Here is a 20,758-nt window from a genome sequence, read left to right as displayed (position 1 = left end):
GGTGCGCGGCCGCCGGGCGCTGCATGTGGACCCGGCAGTTCAAGAGGACTGGTCAGTGGGGAGGGGGATTTGGGGGGGATTTGGGGGGATTTGGGGCAGTTTGGGGGGGATTTGGGGCAGTTTGGGGGGGATTTGGGGGGATTTGGGGGGGATTTGGGGCAGTTTGGGGGGGATTTGGGGCAGTTTGAGGGGGGGTTGGGGGGGATTTGGGGCAGTTTAGGGGGATTTGGAGCAGTTTGGGGGGGATTTGGGGCAGTTTGGGGGGGATTTGAGGGAGTTTCGGGGGGGGTTGGGGGGAATTTGGGGCAGTTTAGGGGGGATTTGGGGCAGTTTGAGGGGGATTTGGGGCCGTTTGGGGGGATTTGGGGCAGTTTGGGGGGGATTTGAGGGAGTTTGGGGGGGGGTTGGGGGGAATTTGGGGCAGTTTAGGGGGGATTTGGAGCAGTTTGGGGGGATTTGGGGAAGTTGGGGGGGATTTGGGGCAGTTTAGGGGGGATTTGGGGCAGTTTGGGGGGATTTGGGGCAGTTTAGGGGGATTTGGGGGAGTTTGGGGGGGATTTGGGGCAGTTTGGGGGGATTTGGGGCAGTTTAGGGGGATTTGGAGCAGTTTGGGGCAGTTTGGGGCAGTTTGGGGTGGTCCCCGGTGCGCGGCCGCCGGGCGCTGCGTGTGGAGCCGGCAGTTCAAAAGGACCGGTCAGTGGGGAGGGGGCTCCTGGGGGGGATTTGGGGGGGATTTGGGGGAGTTTGGGGGGGATTTGGGGGAGTTTGAGGGGGATTTGGGGCAGTTTGGGGGGGATTTGGGGGAGTTTAGGGTGGATTTGGGGCAGTTTAGGGGGATTTGAGGGGGATTTGAGGGGGTCTGGGGGAGGTGGGAGGGGGTTTGGGGAGATTGGGGGGGATTAGGAGAGATTTGGGAGGATTTGGGGGGAGTTTGGGGGAGTTTAGGGAGGATTTGAGGGGGGATTAGAAAGGATTTGGGGCTTTTCGGGGGTTTCAGGGAGTTTAGGGGGGATTTGGGGCAGTTTCGGGGGGATTTGGGGCAGTTTGGGGGGGATTTGAGGGAGTTTTGGGGGGGGTTGGGGGGAATTTGGGGCAGTTTAGGGGGGATTTGGGGCAGTTTAGGGGGATTTGGAGCAGTTTGAGGGGGATTTGGGGCAGTTTAGGGGGGGTTTGGGGCAGTTTGGGGCAGTTTGGGGGCTTTGGGGTGGTCCCCGGTGCGCGGCCGCCGGGCGCTGCGTGTGGACCCGGCAGTTCAAGAGGACGGGTCAGTGGGGAGGGGGCTGCTGGGGGGGATTTGGGGGGGATTTGGGGCAGTTTGGGGGGATTTGGGGGGATTTGGGGCAGTTTAGGGGGATTTGGGGCAGTTTGGGGGGGATTTGGGGGAGTTTGGGGGGGATTTGGGGCAGTTTAGGGGGGATTTGGGGCAGTTTGGGGTGGTCCCCGGTGCGCGGCCGCCGGGCGCTGCGTGTGGACCCGGCAGTTCAAAAGGACCGGTCAGTGGGGAGGGGGATTTGGGGGGGATTTGGGGGGGATTTAGGGGGATTTGGTGCAGTTTAGGGGGGATTTGGGGCAGTTTGGGGGGATTTGGGGGGATTTGAGGGGGTCTGGGGGAGGTGGGAGGGGGTTTGGGGAGATTGGGGGGGATTAGGAGAGATTTGGGAGGATTTGGGGGGAGTTTGGGGGAGTTTAGGGAGGATTTGAGGGGGGATTAGAAAGGATTTGGGGCTTTTCGGGGGTTTCAGGGAGTTTAGGGGGGATTTGGGGCAGTTTGGGGGGGATTTGGGGCAGTTTGGGGGGATTTGGGGCAGTTTGGGGGGGATTTGGGGCAGTTTGGGGGGGATTTGGGGCAGTTTGGGGCAGTTTGAGGGGGATTTGGGGCAGTTTGGGGAAGTTTGGGGGGATTTGGGGCAGTTTAGGGGGGATTTGGGGCAGTTTGGGGGGATTTTGGGGGGATTAGAAAGGATTTGGGGCTTTTTGGGGGTTTTAGGGGAGTTGGGGGTGATTTGGAGGGGTTTGGGAGGGATTTGGGGCAATTTAGGCAGCGTTTGGGGGAGATTTGGGGGCATTTGGGGGAGATTTGGGGAGGATTTGGGGGGGTTTAGAGGGCTTTGGGGGGGATTTGGGGGGTTTGGGGGGACTTGAGGCAGTTTAGGTGGGATTTGGGTGGATTTGGGGGGGTTTGGGTGGGGTTTTGGGGGGGGTTGGGGGAATTTGGAAAGTTTGGGGCAGTTCAGGTGGGATTTTGGGGGGATTTGGGGCAGTTTGGGGGGATTTGGAGGGGTTTAGGTTTGGTTTCGGGGAGGATTTGGGGGGATTTGGGGAAGGTTTGGGGTCTTCAGGAGGGATCTGAGAAGATTTGGGGGGGATTTTGGGGGGGTTCCTGTCACCTGTGGGAACTCACCTGAGCCCAGGTGAGACCAGAGCCACCCTGAGCGTGAGTCTGGGCCCAGTAAGAACCAGTAAAACCCAGTGAGGCCAAACTGGGGGGGTTCCCCACAGCTGTTAGGTGTCCGAGCTCACCTGTGCCCGCTCACCTGTGCCCTCACCTGTGCCCAGGTGAGACGTGGCGCAGCCTGAGTGTGAGTCTGGCATGAACTGGGCCCAGTAAGGACCAGTAAAACCCAGTGAGGCCAAACTGGGGGGGTTCCCCACAGCTGTTAGGTGTCCGAGCTCACCTGTGCCCACTCACCTGTGCCCTCACCTGTGCCCAGGTGAGACGTGGCGCAGCCTGAGTGTGAGTCTGGCATGAACTGGGCCCAGTAAGGACCAGTAAAACCCAGTGAGGCCAAACTGGGGAGGTTCCTTGTACCCATTACCTGTCCGAGCTCACCTGTGCCATCACCTGTGCCCTCACCTGTGCCCTCACCTGAGCCCCCTCACCTGAGCCCAGGTGAGACCAGAGCCACCCTGAGCGTGAGTCTGGGCCCAGTAAGAACCAGTAAAACCCAGTGAGGCCAAACTGGGGAGGTTCCTTGTACCCATTACCTGTCCGAGCTCACCTGTGCCATCACCTGTGCCCAGGTGAGACGCGGCGCAGCCTGAGTGTGAGTCTGGCATGAACTGGGCCCAGTAAGGACCAGTAAAACCCAGTGAGGCCAAACTGGGGGGGTTCCCCACAGCTGTTAGGTGTCCGAGCTCACCTGTGCCCTCACCTGTGCCCCCTCACCTGTGCCCTCACCTGTGCCCCCTCACCTGTGCCCAGGTGAGACCACACCCATCCTGAGCGTGAGTCTGGCATGAACTGGGACCAGTAAGAACCAGTAAAACCCAGTGAGGCCAGACTGGGGGGGTTCCTTGTACCCATTACCTGTCTGAGCTCACCTGTGCCCGCTCACCTGTGCCCTCACCTGTGCCCTCACCTGTGCCCTCACCTGTGCCCAGGTGAGACCAGAGGCACCCTGAGCGTGAGTCTGGGCCCAGTAAGAACCAGTAAAACCCAGTGAGGCCAAACTGGGGAGGTTTCTTGTACCCATTACCTGTCCGAGCTCACCTGTGCCCGCTCCCCTGTGCCCTCACCTGTGCCCTCACCTGTGCCCAGGTGAGACCACACCCATCCTGAGCGTGAGTCTGGGCCCAGTAAGAACCAGTAAAACCCAGTGAGGCCAAACTGGGGGAGTTCCTTGTACCCATTACCTGTCCGAGCTCACCTGTGCCCGCTCACCTGTGCCCAGGCTCACCTGTGCCCCCTCCCCTGTGCCCAGGTGAGACCAGACCCACCCTGAGCCTTCAGCCACCGGCCTGGGGCTGCTTTAGGGCCCAGTAAGAACCAGTAAAACCCAGTGAGGCCAAACTGGGGGGGTTCCTTGTACCCATTACCTGTCCGAGCTCACCTGTGCCCGCTCACCTGTGCCCAGGTGAGACCACACCCATCCTGAGCGTGAGTCTGGGCCCAGTAAGAACCAGTAAAACCCAGTGAGGCCAAACTGGGGGGGTTCCCCACAGCTGTTAGGTGTCCGAGCTCACCTGTGCCCGCTCACCTGTGCCCTCACCTGTGCCCTCACCTGTGCCCAGGTGAGACCAGACCCACCCTGAGCCTTCAGCCACCGGCCTGGGGCTGCTTTAGGGCCCAGTAAGAACCAGTAAAACCCAGTGAGGCCAAACTGGGGAGGTTCCTTGTACCCATTACCTGTCCGAGCTCACCTGTGCCCTCACCTGTGCCCTCCCCCGTGCCCTCCCGTGTGCCCAGGTGAGACGCGGCGCATCCTGAGCGTGCAGCCCACCTACGACTGGACGTGCTTCAGCCACTCCCTGCTCAACGTGTCGCCCATGCCCGTGGAGTCGGCGCCGCCGCTGCCGTGCCCCGCGCCGTGCCACCTGCACCGCACCTGCGCCGCCTGCCTGGCATCGCCGGGCGCCGACGGCGGCTGGCAGCACTGCCTCTGGAGCCTGGCGCTCGGCGAGGTCCGTGGGGGGCTTTGGGGGCGTTTGGGGATTTTTGGGGATTTTTTGGGGAATTTTGGGGGATTTTTTTGGGGGGTTTTTTGGGATTTTTTGGGATTTTTTGGGGATTTTTGGGGATTTTTTGGGGGGTTTTTGGGGGGTTTTTGGGATTTTTTTTGGGATTTTGGCGGGGTTTTTTGGGAATTTTTTGGGGTTTTTTTTTGGAATTTTTTGGGTTTTTTTGGGGATTTTTTAGGATTTTTTGGGATTTTTTGGGGATTTTTTGGGATTTTTGGGGGTTTTTTTGGGATTTTTTTGGAGATTTTTTGGGGTTTTTTTTTTTAATTTTTTGGGGTTTTTTGGGGATTTTTTAGGATTTTTTAGGGATTTTTTGGGGATTTTTTGGGATTTTTTGGGGGACTTTTTGGGGATTTTTTGGGGAATTTTTTGGGGATTTTTGGGATTTTTTGGGGGATTTTTTGGGGACTTTTTGGGGATTTTTTTGGGATTTTTTGGGGATTTTTTGGGGAATTTTGGGGGATTTTTTTGGGGACTTTTTGGGGATTTTTTGGGATATTTTGGGGAATTTTTTGGGGTTTTTTGGGGTTTTTTGGGGATTTTTGGGGATTTTTTGGGAGTTTTTGGGGGGTTTTTGGGATTTTTTTGGGGATTTTTTGGGGGTTTTTTGGGAATTTTTTGGGGGTTTTTTGGGATTTTTTTGGAGATTTTTTTGGGGCTTTTTTTGGAATTTTTGGGGTTTTTTGGGGATTTTTTAGGATTTTTTGGGGATTTTTTGGGATTTTTTGGAATTTTTGGGAATTTTTTGGGGACTTTTTGGGGATTTTTTGGGGAATTTTTGGGGATTTTTTGGGATATTTTGGGGAATTTTTTGGGATTTTTTGGGGAATTTTTGGGGATTTTTTGGGAGTTTTTGGGGGTTTTTTGGGATTTTTTTGGGGATTTTTGGGGGGTTTTTTGGGGGGTTTTTGGGGGGTTTTTGGGATTTTTTGGGGGATTTTGGCGGGGTTTTTTGGGAATTTTTGGGGGGTTTTTTGGGATTTTTTTGGAGATTTTTTGGGGGTTTTTTTTGGAATTTTTGGGAGTTTTTGGGGATTTTTTAGGATTTTTTGGGGATTTTTTGGGAATTTTTGGGGGACTTTTTGGGGATTTTTTGGGATTTTTTGGGAATTTTTGGGGGATTTTTTGGGGACTTTTTGGGGATATTTTGGGATATTTTGGGGAATTTTTTGGGGTTTTTTGGGATTTTTTGGGGAATTTTTGGGGGTTTTGGGGGGTTTTTGGGATTTTTTGGGGGATTTTGGGAATTTTTGGGTGGTTTTTTGGGAATTTTTTGGGGTTTTTTTGGGAATTTTTGGAGATTTTTTGGGATTTTTTGGGGGGTCTTGGGAATTTTTTTGGGATTTTTTAGGGATTTTTTGGGGACTTTTTGGGGATTTTTGGGGATGGTTTTGGGGATTTTTTTGATTTTTGGGGGCTTTGGGGGCTTTTTTTTTAGATATTGGGGGGGGGTTTGGAATTTTTTGGGGGTTTTTTGGGATTTTTTTGGAGATTTTTCGGGATGTTTTTGGGGATTTTTTGGGAATTTTTGGGGGATTTTTTGGGGACTTTTTGGGGATTTTTTGGGAAGGTTTTGGGGATTTTTTGGGTTTTTTGGGGGTTTTTTTTTCAGATATTTGGGGGGGGGTTTGGGAATTTTTTGGGATTTTTTTGGAAATTTTTTGGGATGTTTTTGGGGAGTTTTGGGGATTTTTTTGGGGATTTTTGGGAGTTCTTTCAGATTTTTTGGGGGTTTTTGGGATTTTTTGGGAATTTTTGGGGGATATTTTGGCGGTTTTTTGGGGGTTTTGGGGTTTTTTTGGGAATTTTTGGGGGGGTTTTTTGGGATTTTTTTGGGGAATTTTTTGGGATTTTTTGGGGGATTTTTCGGGAATTCTTTGGGGATTTTTGGGGATTTTTTTCGATTTTTTTCCAAATATTTTTGGATTTTTTAAGGGTTTTTTGGGCGATTTTGGGGTTGTTTTAGGGCTTTGAGTTTGTTCAGGAAGTTCTGGATTTTGGGGGAATTTGGGGGATTTTGGGGGGATTTTTTGGGGGTGTTTTGGGGCCTTTTTTGGGTTTTTTTGGGGTCTCTAGTTTTTATGATTCTGGGGGTTTTTGGGGTTTTTTGGGGTGTTTGTAGTTTTTGTGATTCTGGGGTTTTTTGGGTTCTTTTGGGGGTTTTTTTTGGGGTGCTTTGGGGTCCTTTTTGGGGTTTTTTTGGGGTCTTTGTAGTTTTTATGATTCTGGGTTTTTTGGAGGGTTTTGGGGGGTTTTTTTGGGGTGTTTTGGGGGCCTTTCTGGGTTTTTTGGGGTCTCTGTAGTTTTTATGATTCTGGTGTTTTGGGGGTTTTTTGGGGGGGTTTTTTTGGGGGTGTTTTGGGGCCTTTCTGGGGTTTTTTGGGGTCTCTGTAGTTTTTATGATTTGGGGGGTTTTGGGGGGGGTTTGGGGTGTTTTGGGGGTCTTTTCGGGGTTTTTTGGGTTTTTTGGGGGGTGTTTTGGGGCCTTTCCAGGGTTTTTGGGGGGTCTCTGTAGTTTTTATGATTCTGGGGGGTTTTGGGGGTTTTTTTGGGGTGTTTTGGGGTTTGTTTGGGACATTTTGGGGTCTCTGTAGTTTCTATGATTCTGGGAGTTTTGGGGGTTTTTTTGGGGGGATTTTGGGGCATTTTGGGGTCCTTTTTGGGTTTTTTGGGGTCTCTGTAGTTCTTGTGATTCTGGGTTTTTTGGGTTCTTTTGGGGGTATTTTTGGGGCTCTTCGGGGCTTTTTTGGGGTTTTTGGGGGGGGTTTTGGGGGATTTTGTGCCTCTCCAGGTGTTTCCGGGCTGGTTCGGGGCTGGTTTTTGGTGCTTTTCCCGGCGTTTTTGGGGCTCTCTGTAGCTCTCACAAGTGCGGGATTTTCGGGCTGGCGTTTGGGGCAATTCCAGGAGATTTTCGGCATCTTTAACCCCTTCTTTCCCCCCTCGCCCCGCAGTGCCTCAGCCCCAGCTTCGCCCCCCTGCGCTGCCTGGCCGGGGGCTGCGGCCGCCTCCTCCCGGCGCCTTTTTGGGGCTCTTTGGGGCTTTTTTGGGGCTCTTTTGGGGCTTTTTTGGGGTTTTTTTGGGATTTCGCATCTCTCCAGGTGTTTTTGGGCTGTTTCGGGGCTGTGTTGGCGCTGGTTTGGGGTTGGTTTGGGACATTTTGGGGTCTCTGTAGTTTTTATGATTCTGGGAGTTTTGGGGGATTTTTGGGGGGGTTTTTTGGGGTGTTTTGGGGTTTATTTGGGACATTTTGGGGTCTCTGTAGTTTTTATGATTCTGGGAGTTTTGTGGGATTTTTTGGGGGTTTTTTTGGGGTGTTTTGGGGTTTATTTGGGACATTTTGGGGGGTCTCTGTAGTTTTTATGATTCTGGGGGGTTTTGGGGGTTTTTTTGAGGTGTTTTGGGGTTTATTTGGGACATTTTGGGGTCTTTGTAGTTTCTATGATTCTGGGAGTTTTGGGGATTTTTCGGGGGGTTTTTGGGGTGTTTTGGGGTCCTTTTTGGGTTTTTTTGGGGTCTCTGTAGTTCTTGTGATTCTGGGTTTTTTGGGTTCTTTTGGGGGTGTTTTTGGGGCTCTTCGGGGCTTTTTTGGGGTTTTTTTGGGGGGGTTTTGGGGGATTTTGTGCCTCTCCAGGTGTTTCCGGGCTGTTTCGGGGCTGGTTTTTGGTGCTTTTCCCGGCGTTTTTGGGGCTCTCTGTAGCTCTCACAAGTGCGGGATTTTCGGGCTGGCGTTTGGGGCAATTCCAGGAGATTTTCGGCATCTTTAACCCCTTCTTTCCCCCCTCGCCCCGCAGTGCCTCAGCCCCAGCTTCGCCCCCCTGCGCTGCCTGGCCGGGGGCTGCGGCCGCCTCCTCCCGGCGCCTTTTTGGGGCTCTTTGGGGCTTTTTTGGGGCTCTTTTGGGGCTTTTTGGGGTTTTTTTGGGATTTCGCATCTCTCCAGGTGTTTTTGGGCTGTTTCGGGGCTGTGTTGGCGCTGGTTTGGGGTTGGTTTGGGACATTTTGGGGTCTCTGTAGTTTTTATGATTCTGGGGGGTTTTGGGGGTTTTTTTGGGGTGTTTTGGGGTTTATTTGGGACATTTTGGGGTCTCTGTAGTTTCTATGATTCTGGGAGTTTTGGGGGTTTTTTGGGGGGGATTTTGGGGCATTTTGGGGTCCTTTTTGGGTTTTTTGGGGGTCTCTGTAGTTCTTGTGATTCTGGGTTTTTGGGGGCTCTTTTGGGCTTATTTTTGGGGCTCTTCGGGGCTTTTTTGGGGTTTTTTTGGGGGGGTTTTGGGGGATTTTGTGCCTCTCCAGGTGTTTCCGGGCTGGTTCGGGGCTGGTTTTTGGTGCTTTTTCCGGCGTTTTGGGGCTCTCTGTAGCTCTCACAAGTGCGGGATTTTCGGGCTGGCGTTTGGGGCAATTCCAGGAGATTTTCGGCATCTTTAACCCCTTCTTTCCCCCCTCGCCCCGCAGTGCCTCAGCCCCAGCTTCGCCCCCCTGCGCTGCCTGGCCGGGGGCTGCGGCCGCCTCCTCCCGGCACCTTTTTGGGGCTCTTTGGGGCTTTTTTGGGGCTCTTTTGGGGCTTTTTTGGGGTTTTTTTTGGGATTTCGCATCTCTCCAGGTGTTTTGGGGCTGTTTCGGGGCTGTGTTGGCGCTGGTTTGGGGTTGGTTTGGGACATTTTGGGGTCTCTGTAGTTTTTATGATTCTGGGAGTTTTGTGGGATTTTTTGGGGGTTTTTTTTGGGGTGTTTTGGGGTTTATTTGGGACATTTTGGGGTGTCTCTGTAGTTTCTATGATTCTGGGAGTTTTGGGGGTTTTTTTGGGGGGATTTTGGGGCATTTTGGGGTCCTTTTTGGGTTTTTTGGGGTCTCTGTAGTTCTTGTGATTCTGTTTTTTTTGGGTTCTTTTGGGGGTGTTTTTGGGGCTCTTCGGGGCTTTTTTGGGGTTTTTTTGGGGAGGTTTTGGGGGATTTTGTGCCTCTCCAGGTGTTTCCGGGCTGGTTCGGGGCTGGTTTTTGGTGCTTTTTCCGGCGTTTTTGGGGCTCTCTGTAGCTCTCACAAGTGCGGGATTTTCGGGCTGGCGTTTGGGGCAATTCCAGGAGATTTTCGGCATCTTTAACCCCTTCTTTCCCCCCTCGCCCCGCAGTGCCTCAGCCCCAGCTTCGCCCCCCTGCGCTGCCTGGCCGGGGGCTGCGGCCGCCTCCTCCGCGGTGGGGGAGGGGTCGGCGCCTCCGGCATCCCCCCCGCAGGTGGGGGAGGGGTCCCGGGGGTCTCCCCCGCAGGTGGGGGAGGGGTCTCGGAGCGCTGCCCCCCCCCCGACTGCGCGGGGGCCTCCCAGTGCTCCCAGTGCCTGCGGCGGCCCCGCTGTGGTTGGTGCGCCCGGGGGGGGCACAACGGGGGCGGCCGCTGCCTCGAGGGGGGGCTCAGCGGACCCCGGCACGGTGAGCATTTGGGGAGGGGGGCTCGGGGTCCTTTGGGGGGAGGGGGGCTTTGGTTTGGGGGGGGTTGGGTCTGGGGGCTTCGGTTTGGGGGGGTTTTGGGGGGGATTTGGGTCGGGGGGCTTCGGTTTGGGGGGGGTTGGGTCGGGGGGCTTCGGTTTGGGGGGATTTGGGTCGGGGGGCTTCGGTTTGGGGGGGTTTGGGGGTGATTTGGGTCTGGGGGCTTCGGTTTGGGGGTGATTTGGGTCGGGGGGCTTCGGTTTGGGGGATTTGGGTCTGGGGGCTTCGGTTTGGGGGGATTTGGGTCTGGGGGCTTCGGTTTGGGGGGGGCTGGGTCTGGGGGCTTCAGTTTGGGGGGGTTTGGGGGTGATTTGGGTCTGGGGGCTTCGGTTTGGGGGTGATTTGGGTCGGGGGGCTTCGGTTTGGGGGGGTTTTGGGGGGGATTTGGGTCGGGGGGCTTCGGTTTGGGGGGATTTGGGCCTGGGGGCTTCGGTTTGGGGGGGGTTGGGCCTGGGGGCTTCGGTTTGGGGGGGGTTGGGTCTGGGGGCTTCGGTTTGGGGGTGATTTGGTTCGGGGGGCTTCGGTTTGGGGGGTTTGGGGGGATTTGGGTCGGGGGCTTCGGTTTGGGGGGATTTGGGTCGGGGGGCTTCGGTTTGGGGGGATTTGGGTCTGGGGGCTTCGGTTTGGGAGGGGTTGGGTCGGGGGGCTTCGGTTTGGGGGTGATTTTGGGTCGGGGGGCTTCGGTTTGGGGGAATTTGGGTCTGGGGGCTTCGGTTTGGGGGGGTTTGGGGGTGATTTGGGTCGGGGGGCTTCGGTTTGGGGGGATTTGGGTCGGAGGGCTTCGGTTTGGGGGGGGTTGGGTCTGGGGGCTTCGGTTTGGGGGTGATTTGGGTCTGGGGGCTTCGGTTTGGGGGTGATTTGGGTCGGGGGGCTTCGGTTTGGGGGGTTTGGGGGGATTTGGGTCGGGGGCTTCGGTTTGGGGGGATTTGGGTCGGGGGGCTTCGGTTTGGGGGGGTTGGGTCGGGGGGCTTCGGTTTGGGGGGTTTGGGGGGATTTGGGTCGGGGGGCTTCGGTTTGGGGGTGATTTGGGTCGGGGGGCTTCGGTTTGGGGGGTTTGGGGGGATTTGGGTCTGGGGGCTTCGGTTTGGGGGGATTTGGGTCGGGGGGCTTCGGTTTGGGGGGGTTGGGTCGGGGGGCTTCGGTTTGGGGGATTTGGGTCTGGGGGCTTCGGTTTGGGGTCGGGGGGAGTGGGTTTGGGGGTTTTGGGGTGATTTGGGGGGGTTTAAAGGGGTTTGGGGGGGATTTGGGTCGGGGGGCTTCGGTTTGGGTTGCGGGGAGTGGATTTTGGGGGGAATTTGGGGGGTTTGGGGCAATGAAAGGGGGATTTAAAGGAGGTTTGGGGGGGATTTGGGTCGGGGGTCTGGGTTTGGGGGGAATTTTGGGAATTCCGGGATCACTTCCGGGTTACCTGCGCCAGGTGTGCCCCAGGCCTGCGGCGCCGGGGGGGTCTGGCCCTTCCTGGGGGGGTTTCGGGGCCGTTTTTTGGGGGAATTTCCCGTTTTTTTTCACTATTTTGGGATTTTTTTTATATTTTTGGTGGGAATTGGGGGAATTTCGGGAATTCCGGGATCATTTCCGGGTTACCTGCGCCAGGTGTGACCCAGGCCTGCGGCGCCGGGGGGGTCTGGCCCTTCCTGGGGGGGTTTCGGGGCCGTTTTTTGGGGGAATTTCCCGTTTTTTCACTATTTTGGGATTTTTTAAAATTTTTGGTGGGAATTGGGGGAATTTCGGGAATTCCGGGATCACTTCCGGGTTACCTGCGCCAGGTGTGACCCAGGCCTGCGGCGCCGGGGGGGTCTGGCCCTTCCTGGGGGGGTTTCGGGGCCGTTTTTTGGGGGAATTTCCCGTTTTTTCACTATTTTGGGATTTTTTAAAATTTTTGGTGGGAATTGGGGGAATTTTGGGAATTCCGGGATCACTTCCGGGTTACCTGCGCCAGGTGTGACCCAGGCCTGCGGCGCCGGGGGGGTCTGGGCCTTCCTGAGCTGCCCCCCCGAGGACGAGTGCGAGAACGGGCACCACACGTGCGGCCCCAGCCAGGTGTGCCAGGACCTGCCCGAGGGCTTCACCTGCACCTGCCGGCCCGGCTACGCAGCCGACAGGTGAGGGGCGCACCTGGGGGGGAGGGCACACCTGGGGGGGGAGGTGCGCACCTGGGGGGGGGAGGGGCGCACCTGAGGGGGTGAGGGGCACACCTGGGGGGGGTGGGGCACACCTGGGGGGGGGAGGGGCACACCTGGGGGGGGTGGGGCACACCTGGGGGGGTGGGACAGGTGAGGGACGCACCTGGCGGGGGAGGGACACACCTGGGGGGGGAGGGGCGCACCTGGGGGGGTGGGACAGGTGAGGGGCACACCTGGGGGGGGGAGGGGCACACCTGGGGGGGGAGGGGCGCACCTGGGGGGGGTGAGGGGCGCACCTGGGGGGGGGGTGAGGGGCACACCTGGGGGGGGTGGGCACACCTGGGGGGGGAGGGGCACACCTGGGGGGGGGGTGAGGGGCACACCTGGGGGGGGGTGAGGGGCGCACCTGGGGGGGGTGGGCACACCTGGGGGGGGTGAGGGGCACACCTGGGGGGGGAGGGGCGCACCTGGGGGGGGGGTGAGGGGCACACCTGGGGGGGGGAGGGGCGCACCTGGGGGGGACTGGGACAGGTGAGGGACGCACCTGGGGGGGAGGGGCACACCTGGGGGGGTGGGACACATCCAAGGTGTGCCCAGGTGTGTCTGAGGTAACTCAGGTGTGCCCCAGTGTGTCCCAGGTGTGCCCAGGTGTGCCCAGGTGTGTCCCACGTAGGACAGGTGCGCTCTAGATGAAGGGTAGAGATCTCAGCTGTGCCCAGGTGTGCCCAGGTGTGCCTGAGCTAACTCAGGTGTGCCCAGGTGTGTCTGAGGTAACTCAGGTGTGCCCCAGTGTGTCCCAGGTGCCCCCAGGTGTGTCTGAGCTAACTCAGCTGTGCCCAGGTGCCCCCAGGTGTGCCCAGGTGTGTCTGAGCTAACTCAGGTGTGCCCAGGTGCCCCCAGGTGTGTCCCAGGTAGGACAGGTGCGCTCTAGATGAAGGGTAGAGATCTCAGCTGTGCCCAGCTGTGCCCCCAGGTGCCCCCAGGTGCCCCCAGGTGTGCCCAGGTGTGTCTGAGCTAACTCAGGTGTGCCCCAGATGTGCCCAGGTGTGCCCAGGTGTGTCTGAGCTAACTCAGGTGTGCCCCAAGTGTGCCCAGGTGTGTCCCAGGTAGGACAGGTGCGCTCTAGATGAAGGGTAGAGATCTCAGCTGTGCCCCAGGTGTGCCCAGGTGCACCCAGGTGCCCCCAGGTGTGCCCAGGTGTGTCTGAGCTAACTCAGGTGTGCCCCAGGTGTGCCCCAGGTGCCCCCAGGTGTGTCTGAGCTAACTCAGCTGTGCCCAGGTGTGCCCCAGGTGTGCCCAGGTGTGTCTGAGCTAACTCAGGTGTGCCCCAGGTGTGCCCAGGTGTGTCCCAGGTAGGACAGGTGCGCTCTAGATGAAGGGTAGAGATCTCAGCTGTGCCCCAGGTGTGCCCAGGTGTGCCCCAGGTGTGCCCAGGTGTGCCTGAGCTAACTCAGGTGTGCCCAGGTGTGTCTGAGGTAACTCAGGTGTGCCCCAGTGTGTCCCAGGTGTGCCCAGGTGCCCCCAGGTGTGTCTGAGCTAACTCAGGTGTGCCCCAAGTGTGCCCAGGTGTGTCCCAGGTAGGACAGGTGCGCTCTAGATGAAGGGTAGAGATCTCAGCTGTGCCCCAGGTGTGCCCAGATGTGCCCAGGTGTGTCTGAGCTAACTCAGGTGTGCCCAGGTGCCCCCAGGTGTGCCCAGGTGTATCTGAGCTAACTCAGGTGTGCCCCAGCTGTGCCCAGGTGCCCCCAGGTGTGCCCAGGTGTGTCTGAGCTAACTCAGGTGTGCCCAGGTGTGCCCAGGTGTGCCCAGGTAGGACAGGTGCGCTCTAGATGAAGGGTAGAGATCTCAGCTGTGCCCAGCTGTGCCCCCAGGTGCCCCCAGGTGCCCCCAGGTGTGCCCAGGTGTGTCTGAGCTAACTCAGGTGTGCCCCAGATGTGCCCAGGTGTGCCCAGGTGTGTCTGAGCTAACTCAGGTGTGCCCCAAGTGTGCCCAGGTGTGTCCCAGGTAGGACAGGTGCGCTCTAGATGAAGGGTAGAGATCTCAGCTGTGCCCAGGTGTGCCCAGATGTGCCCAGGTGTGTCCAGATGTGCCCAGGTGTGTCTGAGCTAACTCAGGTGTGCCCAGATGTGTCCAGGTGTGTCTGAGGTAACTCAGGTGTGTCCCAGGTGTGCCCAGGTGCCCCCAGGTGTGTCTGAGCTAACTCAGGTGTGCCCCAGGTGTGCCCAGGTGTGTCCCAGGTAGGACAGGTGCGCTCTAGATGAAGGGTAGAGATCTCAGCTGTGCCCCAGGTGTGCCCAGATGTGCCCAGGTGTATCTGAGCTAACTCAGGTGTGCCCCAGCTGTGCCCAGGTGCCCCCAGGTGCCCCCAGGTGTGCCCAGGTGTGTCTGAGCTAACTCAGGTGTGCCCCAGGTGTGCCCAGGTGTGCCCAGGTGTGCCCAGGTAGGACAGGTGCGCTCTAGATGAAGGGTAGAGATCTCAGCTGTGCCCAGCTGTGCCCCCAGGTGCCCCCAGGTGCCCCCAGGTGTGCCCAGGTGTGTCTGAGCTAACTCAGGTGTGCCCCAGATGTGCCCAGGTGTGCCCAGGTGTGTCTGAGCTAACTCAGGTGTGCCCCAAGTGTGCCCAGGTGTGTCCCAGGTAGGACAGGTGCGCTCTAGATGAAGGGTAGAGATCTCAGCTGTGCCCCAGGTGTGCCCAGGTGTGCCCAGATGTGCCCAGGTGTGTCCAGATGTGCCCAGGTGTGCCTGAGCCAACTCAGGTGTGCCCCAGATGTGCCCAGGTGTGCCCAGGTGTGTCTGAGCTAACTCAGGTGTGCCCAGGTGCCCCCAGGTGTGCCCAGGTGTGTCCCAGGTAGGACAGGTGCGCTCTAGATGAAGGGTAGAGATCTCAGCTGTGCCCAGGTGTGCCCAGGTGCCCCCGTGCCCCCCCAGGTAACGCGGGCGTGCCGTTTCTCAGCCGCACAGGTGAGTGCCGCCCCGTGTGCCGCCAGGGCTGTGCCAACGGCACCTGCCTGGAGCCCGACAGGTGCCGCTGCCACTTCGGCTTCGTGGGCGCCGACTGCTCCGTGCCCTGCGCCTGCAACGGCCACAGCGACTGCGCCGGGCCCGCCGCCAGGGACACCTGCCTCAGGTGCATGAACAACACCCAGGTGAGCACGGCCGCGCCCCGGGGGGCTCAGGTGGCCACCAGCTGCGGGCCAGGGGCTATGGGGGGCTAAGGGGGGCTCAGGTGGGCTATGGGGGGCTCAGGTGGGCTATGGGGGCTCAGGTGGGCTAAGGGGGCTCAGGTGAGCTCAGGTGGGTTATGGGGGCTCACCTGGCCACCAGGTGGGCTCTGGGGGGCTCAGGTGGGCTATGGGGGGCGCAGGTGAGCTCAGGTGGGCTATGGGGGCTCAGCTGGCCACCAGCTGGGGTATGGGGGGCTATGGGGGGCTCACCTGGCCACCAGCTGGGGTGTGGGGGGCTCAGGTGGGCTATGGGGGCTCAGCTGGCCACCAGCTGGGGGCCAGGGGGCTATGGGGGCTCAGGTGGGCTATGGGGGCTCAGGTGGCCACCAGCTGCGGGCCGGGGGCTATGGGGGGCTATGGGGGGCTATGGGGGCTCAGGTGGCCACCAGCTGCGGGCCGGGGGGCTCAGGTGAGCTCAGGTGGGCTATGGGGGCTCAGCTGGCCACCAGGTGGGGTCTGGGGGGCTATGGGGGGCTCAGGTGGGCTATGGGGGCCGGGGGGCTATGGGGGGCTCAGGTGGGCTATGGGGGCTCAGGTGAGCTCAGGTGGGCTATGGGGGCTCAGCTGGCCACCAGCTGGGGGCTGGGGGGCTATGGGGGGCTCACCTGGCCACCAGCTGGGGTCTGGGGGGCTCAGGTGGGCTGTGGGGGGCTCAGGTGAGCTCAGGTGGGCTATGGGGGGCTCACCTGGCCACCAGCTGGGGTGTGGGGGGCTCAGGTGAGCTCAGGTGGGCTATGGGGGCTCACCTGGCCACCAGCTGGGGGCTGGGGGGCTATGGGGGCTCACCTGGCTTCCAGGTGGGGTCCTGGGGGGTGGGGCAGGGCGGGAGGGGCGTGGGTGAGCCAGGGCAGGGCTCACCTGGGCTCACCTGAGCTCACCTGAGCTCACCTGAGCTCACCTGGGCTCACCTGGGCTCCCTTCTGTGACCTTCTGAGCTCACCTGGGCTCACCTGGGCTCACCTGGGCTCCTTTTTCTGACTGTCTGGCCTTACCTGGGCTCAACTGGGCTCCCTTTTGTGATCTCCTGAGCTCACCTGAGCTCACCTGGGCTCTGTTTTCTGACCTTCTGAGCTCACCTGAGCTCACCTGTGCTCCCCTTTGTGACCTTGTGCCCTCACCTGAGCTCACCTGTGCTCCCCTTTGTGACCTTGTGCCCTCACCTGAGCTCACCTGAGCTCACCTGGGCTCCCTTTTCTGACCTCCTGGGCTCACCTGGGCTCACCTGGGCTCTGTTTTCTGACCTCCTGAGCTCACCTGGGCTCCCCTTTGTGACCTTGTGCCCTCACCTGGGCTCACCTGGGCTCACCTGAGCTCACCTGGGCTCTGTTTTCTGACCTCCTGAGCTCACCTGAGCTCACCTGGGCTCCCCTTTGTGACCTTGTGCCCTCACCTGCGCAGGGCCCGCAGTGCCAGCGCTGCCGCCCGCTGTTCGTGGGCTCGGCGCTGGGGGGGGGCACCTGCCTCACCTGCCGCTCCTTCTGCCGCCACCGCGCCGACGTCTGCGTCAGCCGCGCCGAGCTGGAGCGGCACCGCGGCGACCCCCACAGGTACCCCCTGGAGCCGCACCTGGTGAGCACCTGGGCACACCTGGGGGGGTGGGGACGCACCTGGGCACAGCTGGGCACAGCTGGGGGGGGTGGGGACACACCTGGGCACGCCTGGGGGGGGCAGGGACTCACCTGGGCACATCTGAGAGGGGGCAGGGACTCACCTGGGCACAGCTGGGATGGGGTGGGGACTCACCTGGGCACAGCTGGGGGAGGTGGGGACACACCTGGGCACATCTGGGAGGGGGCAGGGACTCACCTGGGCACAGCTGGGGGGGGTGGGGACACACCTGGGCACATCTGGGAGGGGGCAGGGACTCACCTGGGCACAGCTGGGGGGGGTGGGGACTCACCTGGGCACACCTGGGGGGGCAGGGACTCACCTGGGCACAGCTGGGAGGGGGCGGGGACTCACCTGGGCACAGCTGGGGGGGTGGGGATGCACCTGGGCACAGCTGGGGGAGGTGGGGACTCACCTGGGCACACCTGGGAGGGGGCAGGGACTCACCTGGGCACAGCTGGGGGGGGTGGGGACACACCTGGGCACGCCTGGGGGGGCAGGGACGCACCTGGGCACAGCTGGGGGAGGTGGGGATGCACCTGGGCACACCTGGGGGGGGCAGGGACGCACCTGGGCACAGCTGGGGGGGGTGGGGACACACCTGGGCACACCTGGGGGGGGCAGGGACGCACCTGGGCACAGCTGGGAGGGGGCAGGGACTCACCTGGGCACACCTGGGGGGGGCGGGGACGCACCTGGGCACAGCTGGGAGGGGGCAGGGACTCACCTGGGCACAGCTGGGGGGGGCAGGGACTCACCTGGGCACAGCTGGGGGGGGTGGGGACACACCTGGGCACACCTGGGAGAGGGCAGGGACTCACCTGGGCACAGCTGGGGGGGGTGGGGACACACCTGGGCACACCTGGGAGAGGGCAGGGACTCACCTGGGCACAGCTGGGAGGGGGCGGGGACTCACCTGGGCACAGCTGGGGGGGTGGGGATGCACCTGGGCACAGCTGGGAACTACCTGGGAACTACCTCGGCTCACACCTGGGGCACACCTGGGAGTTACCGGGGCACACACCTGGACACACACCTGGGCACACCTGGGAGCTACCGGGGCACACCTGGGCACACACCTGGCCACACCTGGGCACACACCGGGGCACACACCTGGGCACACCTGGGCACACCTGGGCACACCTGGGAGTTACTGGGGCTCACACGTGGGCACACCTGGGAGTTACTGGGGCACACACCTGGGCACACACCTGGGCACACCTGGGGTGGTGGGAACTCACCTGGGCACACCTGGGCACACACCTGGGCACACCTGGGCACACCTGGGAGTTACTGGGGCACACCTGGGCACACCTGGGCACACACCTGGGCACACCTGGGCACACACCTGGGCACACACCTGGGCACACCTGGGAGTTACTGGGGCACACCTGGGCACACCTGGGTGCACACCTGGGCACACCTGGGCACACCTGGGCACACCTGGGAGTTACTGGGGCACACCTGGGCACACCTGGGTGCACACCTGGGCACACCTGGGCACACCTGGGAGTTACTGGGGCACACCTGGGCACACCTGGGTGCACACCTGGGCACACCTGGGCACACCTGGGCACACCTGGGCACACACCTGAGCGGCGCTGGCGCCCCCGTCAGATCCCCACGTGGGTGGCCGAGGGCCCGGGCGAGGCGCAGGCCGTGTGCGTGGGCTGCCAGAACAACAGCGTGGGCGACCGCTGCGACAGCTGCCGGCCCGGCTACTTCCTGCTGGATGGCACCTGCACCAGGTGAGTGCCACCTGCGCCAGGTGAGTGATACCTGTGCCAGGTGAGACACTGTGCCAGGTGAGTGATACCTGTGCCAGGGGTGAGTGATACCTGTGCCAGGTGAGACACTGTGCCAGGTGAGTGATACCTGTGCCAGGGGTGAGTGCCACCTGCGCCAGGTGAGTGATACCTGTGCCAGGTGAGTGATACCTGCACCAGGTGAGTGCCACCTGCGCCAGGTGAGTGATACCTGCGCCAGGTGAGTGATACCTGTGCCAGGGGTGAGTGATACCTGTGCCAGGTGAGTGATACCTGTGCCAGGTGTTACCTGTGCCAGGTGAGACACTGTGCCAGGTGAGTGCCACCTATGCCAGGTGAGTGATACCTGTGCCAGGTGTGAGTGATACCTGTGCCAGGTGAGTGATACCTGTGCCAGGGGTGAGTGATACCTGCGCCAGGTGAGTGATACCTGTGCCAGGTGAGACACTGTGCCAGGGGTGAGTGATACCTGCGCCAGGTGAGTGATACCTGTGCCAGGTGAGACACTGTGCCAGGGGTGAGTTACCCCTGCCGGCCCGGCTACTTCCTGCTGGATGGCACCTGCACCAGGTGAGTGCCACCTGCGCCAGGTGAGTGATACCTGTGCCAGGTGAGTGATACCTGCGCCAGGTGAGTGATACCTGTGCCAGGGGTGAGTGATACCTGCACCAGGTGAGTGCCACCTGCGCCAGGTGAGTGATACCTGTGCCAGGTGTGAGTGATACCTGTGCCAGGTGTGAGTTACCTGTGCCAGGTGTGTGAGTTACCTGTGCCAGGTGAGTGTTACCTGTGCCAGGTGTGTGAGTTACCTGTGCCAGGTGAGTGTTACCTGTGCCAGGTGTGTGAATTACCTGTGCCAGCTGTGTTACCTGTGCCAGGTGAGTGTTACCTGTGCCAGGTGTGTGAATTACCTGTGCCAGGTGTGAGTTACCTGTGCCAGGTGTGAGTTACCTGTGCCAGGTGAGTTACCTGTGCCAGGTGAGCATTACCTGTGCCAGGTGTGAGTTACCTGTGCCAGGTGAGTGTTACCTGCGCCAGGTGTGTGAATTACCTGTGCCAGCTGTGTTACCTGTGCCAGGTGTGAGTTACCTGTGCCAGGTGAGCGTTACCTGTGCCAGGTGTGTGAATTACCTATGCCAGGTGTGAGTTACCTGTACCAGGTGAGTGTTACCTGTGCCAGGTGTGTGAATTACCTGTGCCAGGTGTGAGTTACCTGTACCAGGTGTGAGTTACCTGTGCCAGGTGAGTGTTACCTGTGCCAGGTGAGTGTTACCTGTGCCAGGTGTTACCTGTGCCAGGTGAGTGTTACCTGTGCCAGGTGTGAGTTACCTGTACCAGGTGTGAGTTACCTGTGCCAGGTGAGTGTTACCTGTGCCCAGGCGGGTCCCTTACCTGCCCAGGTGTGCCCCCACAGGTGCCAGTGCAACGGCCACGCCAACACCTGCAACGAGCTGGACGGCACCGGCTGCCCGTGCCAGAACAACACCGAGAGCAGCCCCTGCCCCGAGCGCCGCGACTGCTACCGGCACCAGGTGAGGGCACCTGGGCACACCTGGGCACACCTGGGCAGTGGAAAATGGGGGGAAACGGGGAAAAATTGGGAAAATTGGGAAAAAATGAGGAAAAAGAGGGAAAAAAAAGGAAAAAAGGGAAAAACTGGAGTATTGAGGGAAATGGGGGGGTTGGGCACACCTGGGCACACCTGGGCACACCTGGGCAGTGGGGAAATGGGGGAATCGGGGGAAAAGTGGGGAAAATGGGGGGAAAATGGGAAAAAAAGGAAAAAATTGGGAAAAAAAGAGAAAAAATGGGGGAAAAAGGGGAAAAATGGGAATATTGGGGGAAATGGGGGGGTTGGGCACACCTGGGGAGTGGAAAATGGGGGAATCGGGGGAAAAATGGGAAAAATTAGGAAAAAAACAGGAAAAAAGGGAAAAATGGGAATATTGGGTGAAATGGGGGTGTCGGGCACACCTGGGCACACCTGGGGAGTGGAAAATGGGGGAAAACAGGGAAAAATTGGCAAAAGCAGGGGAAAATTGGCAAAAAATGGGGAAAATGGGGAAAATTGGAATATCTGGGGGCACTGGGGACACCTGGGCCCA

At 59.5% G+C, this 20,758-nt stretch overlaps 1 protein-coding gene across 1 annotated transcript in view; it reads left to right on the top strand.

Moving 5' to 3' along the window:
- The window catches only part of MEGF8 (multiple EGF like domains 8), a gene marked incomplete at both ends in the record, with an annotated part of 109,719 nt that overhangs the window by 83,827 nt on the left and 5,134 nt on the right, over nt 1-20,758 (top strand). The window contains 8 exons of the mRNA XM_082299902.1: nt 4,187-4,401; nt 9,581-9,683; nt 9,717-9,875; nt 11,872-12,034; nt 15,009-15,201; nt 16,678-16,848; nt 18,505-18,635; nt 20,068-20,185. Coding sequence (XP_082156028.1) covers nt 4,187-4,401; nt 9,581-9,683; nt 9,717-9,875; nt 11,872-12,034; nt 15,009-15,201; nt 16,678-16,848; nt 18,505-18,635; nt 20,068-20,185 — 1,253 coding nt within the window. The remainder of the gene's footprint in view (nt 1-4,186; nt 4,402-9,580; nt 9,684-9,716; nt 9,876-11,871; nt 12,035-15,008; nt 15,202-16,677; nt 16,849-18,504; nt 18,636-20,067; nt 20,186-20,758) is intronic.

The sequence above is a fragment of the Coloeus monedula genome (assembly GCF_965178545.1).
Source record: "Coloeus monedula genome assembly, chromosome: 35".
Lineage (NCBI taxonomy): Eukaryota > Metazoa > Chordata > Aves > Passeriformes > Corvidae > Coloeus > Coloeus monedula.
The sequence above is the reverse complement of the archived record's forward strand: the minus strand, read 5'-3'. Positions and strand labels throughout refer to the sequence as shown.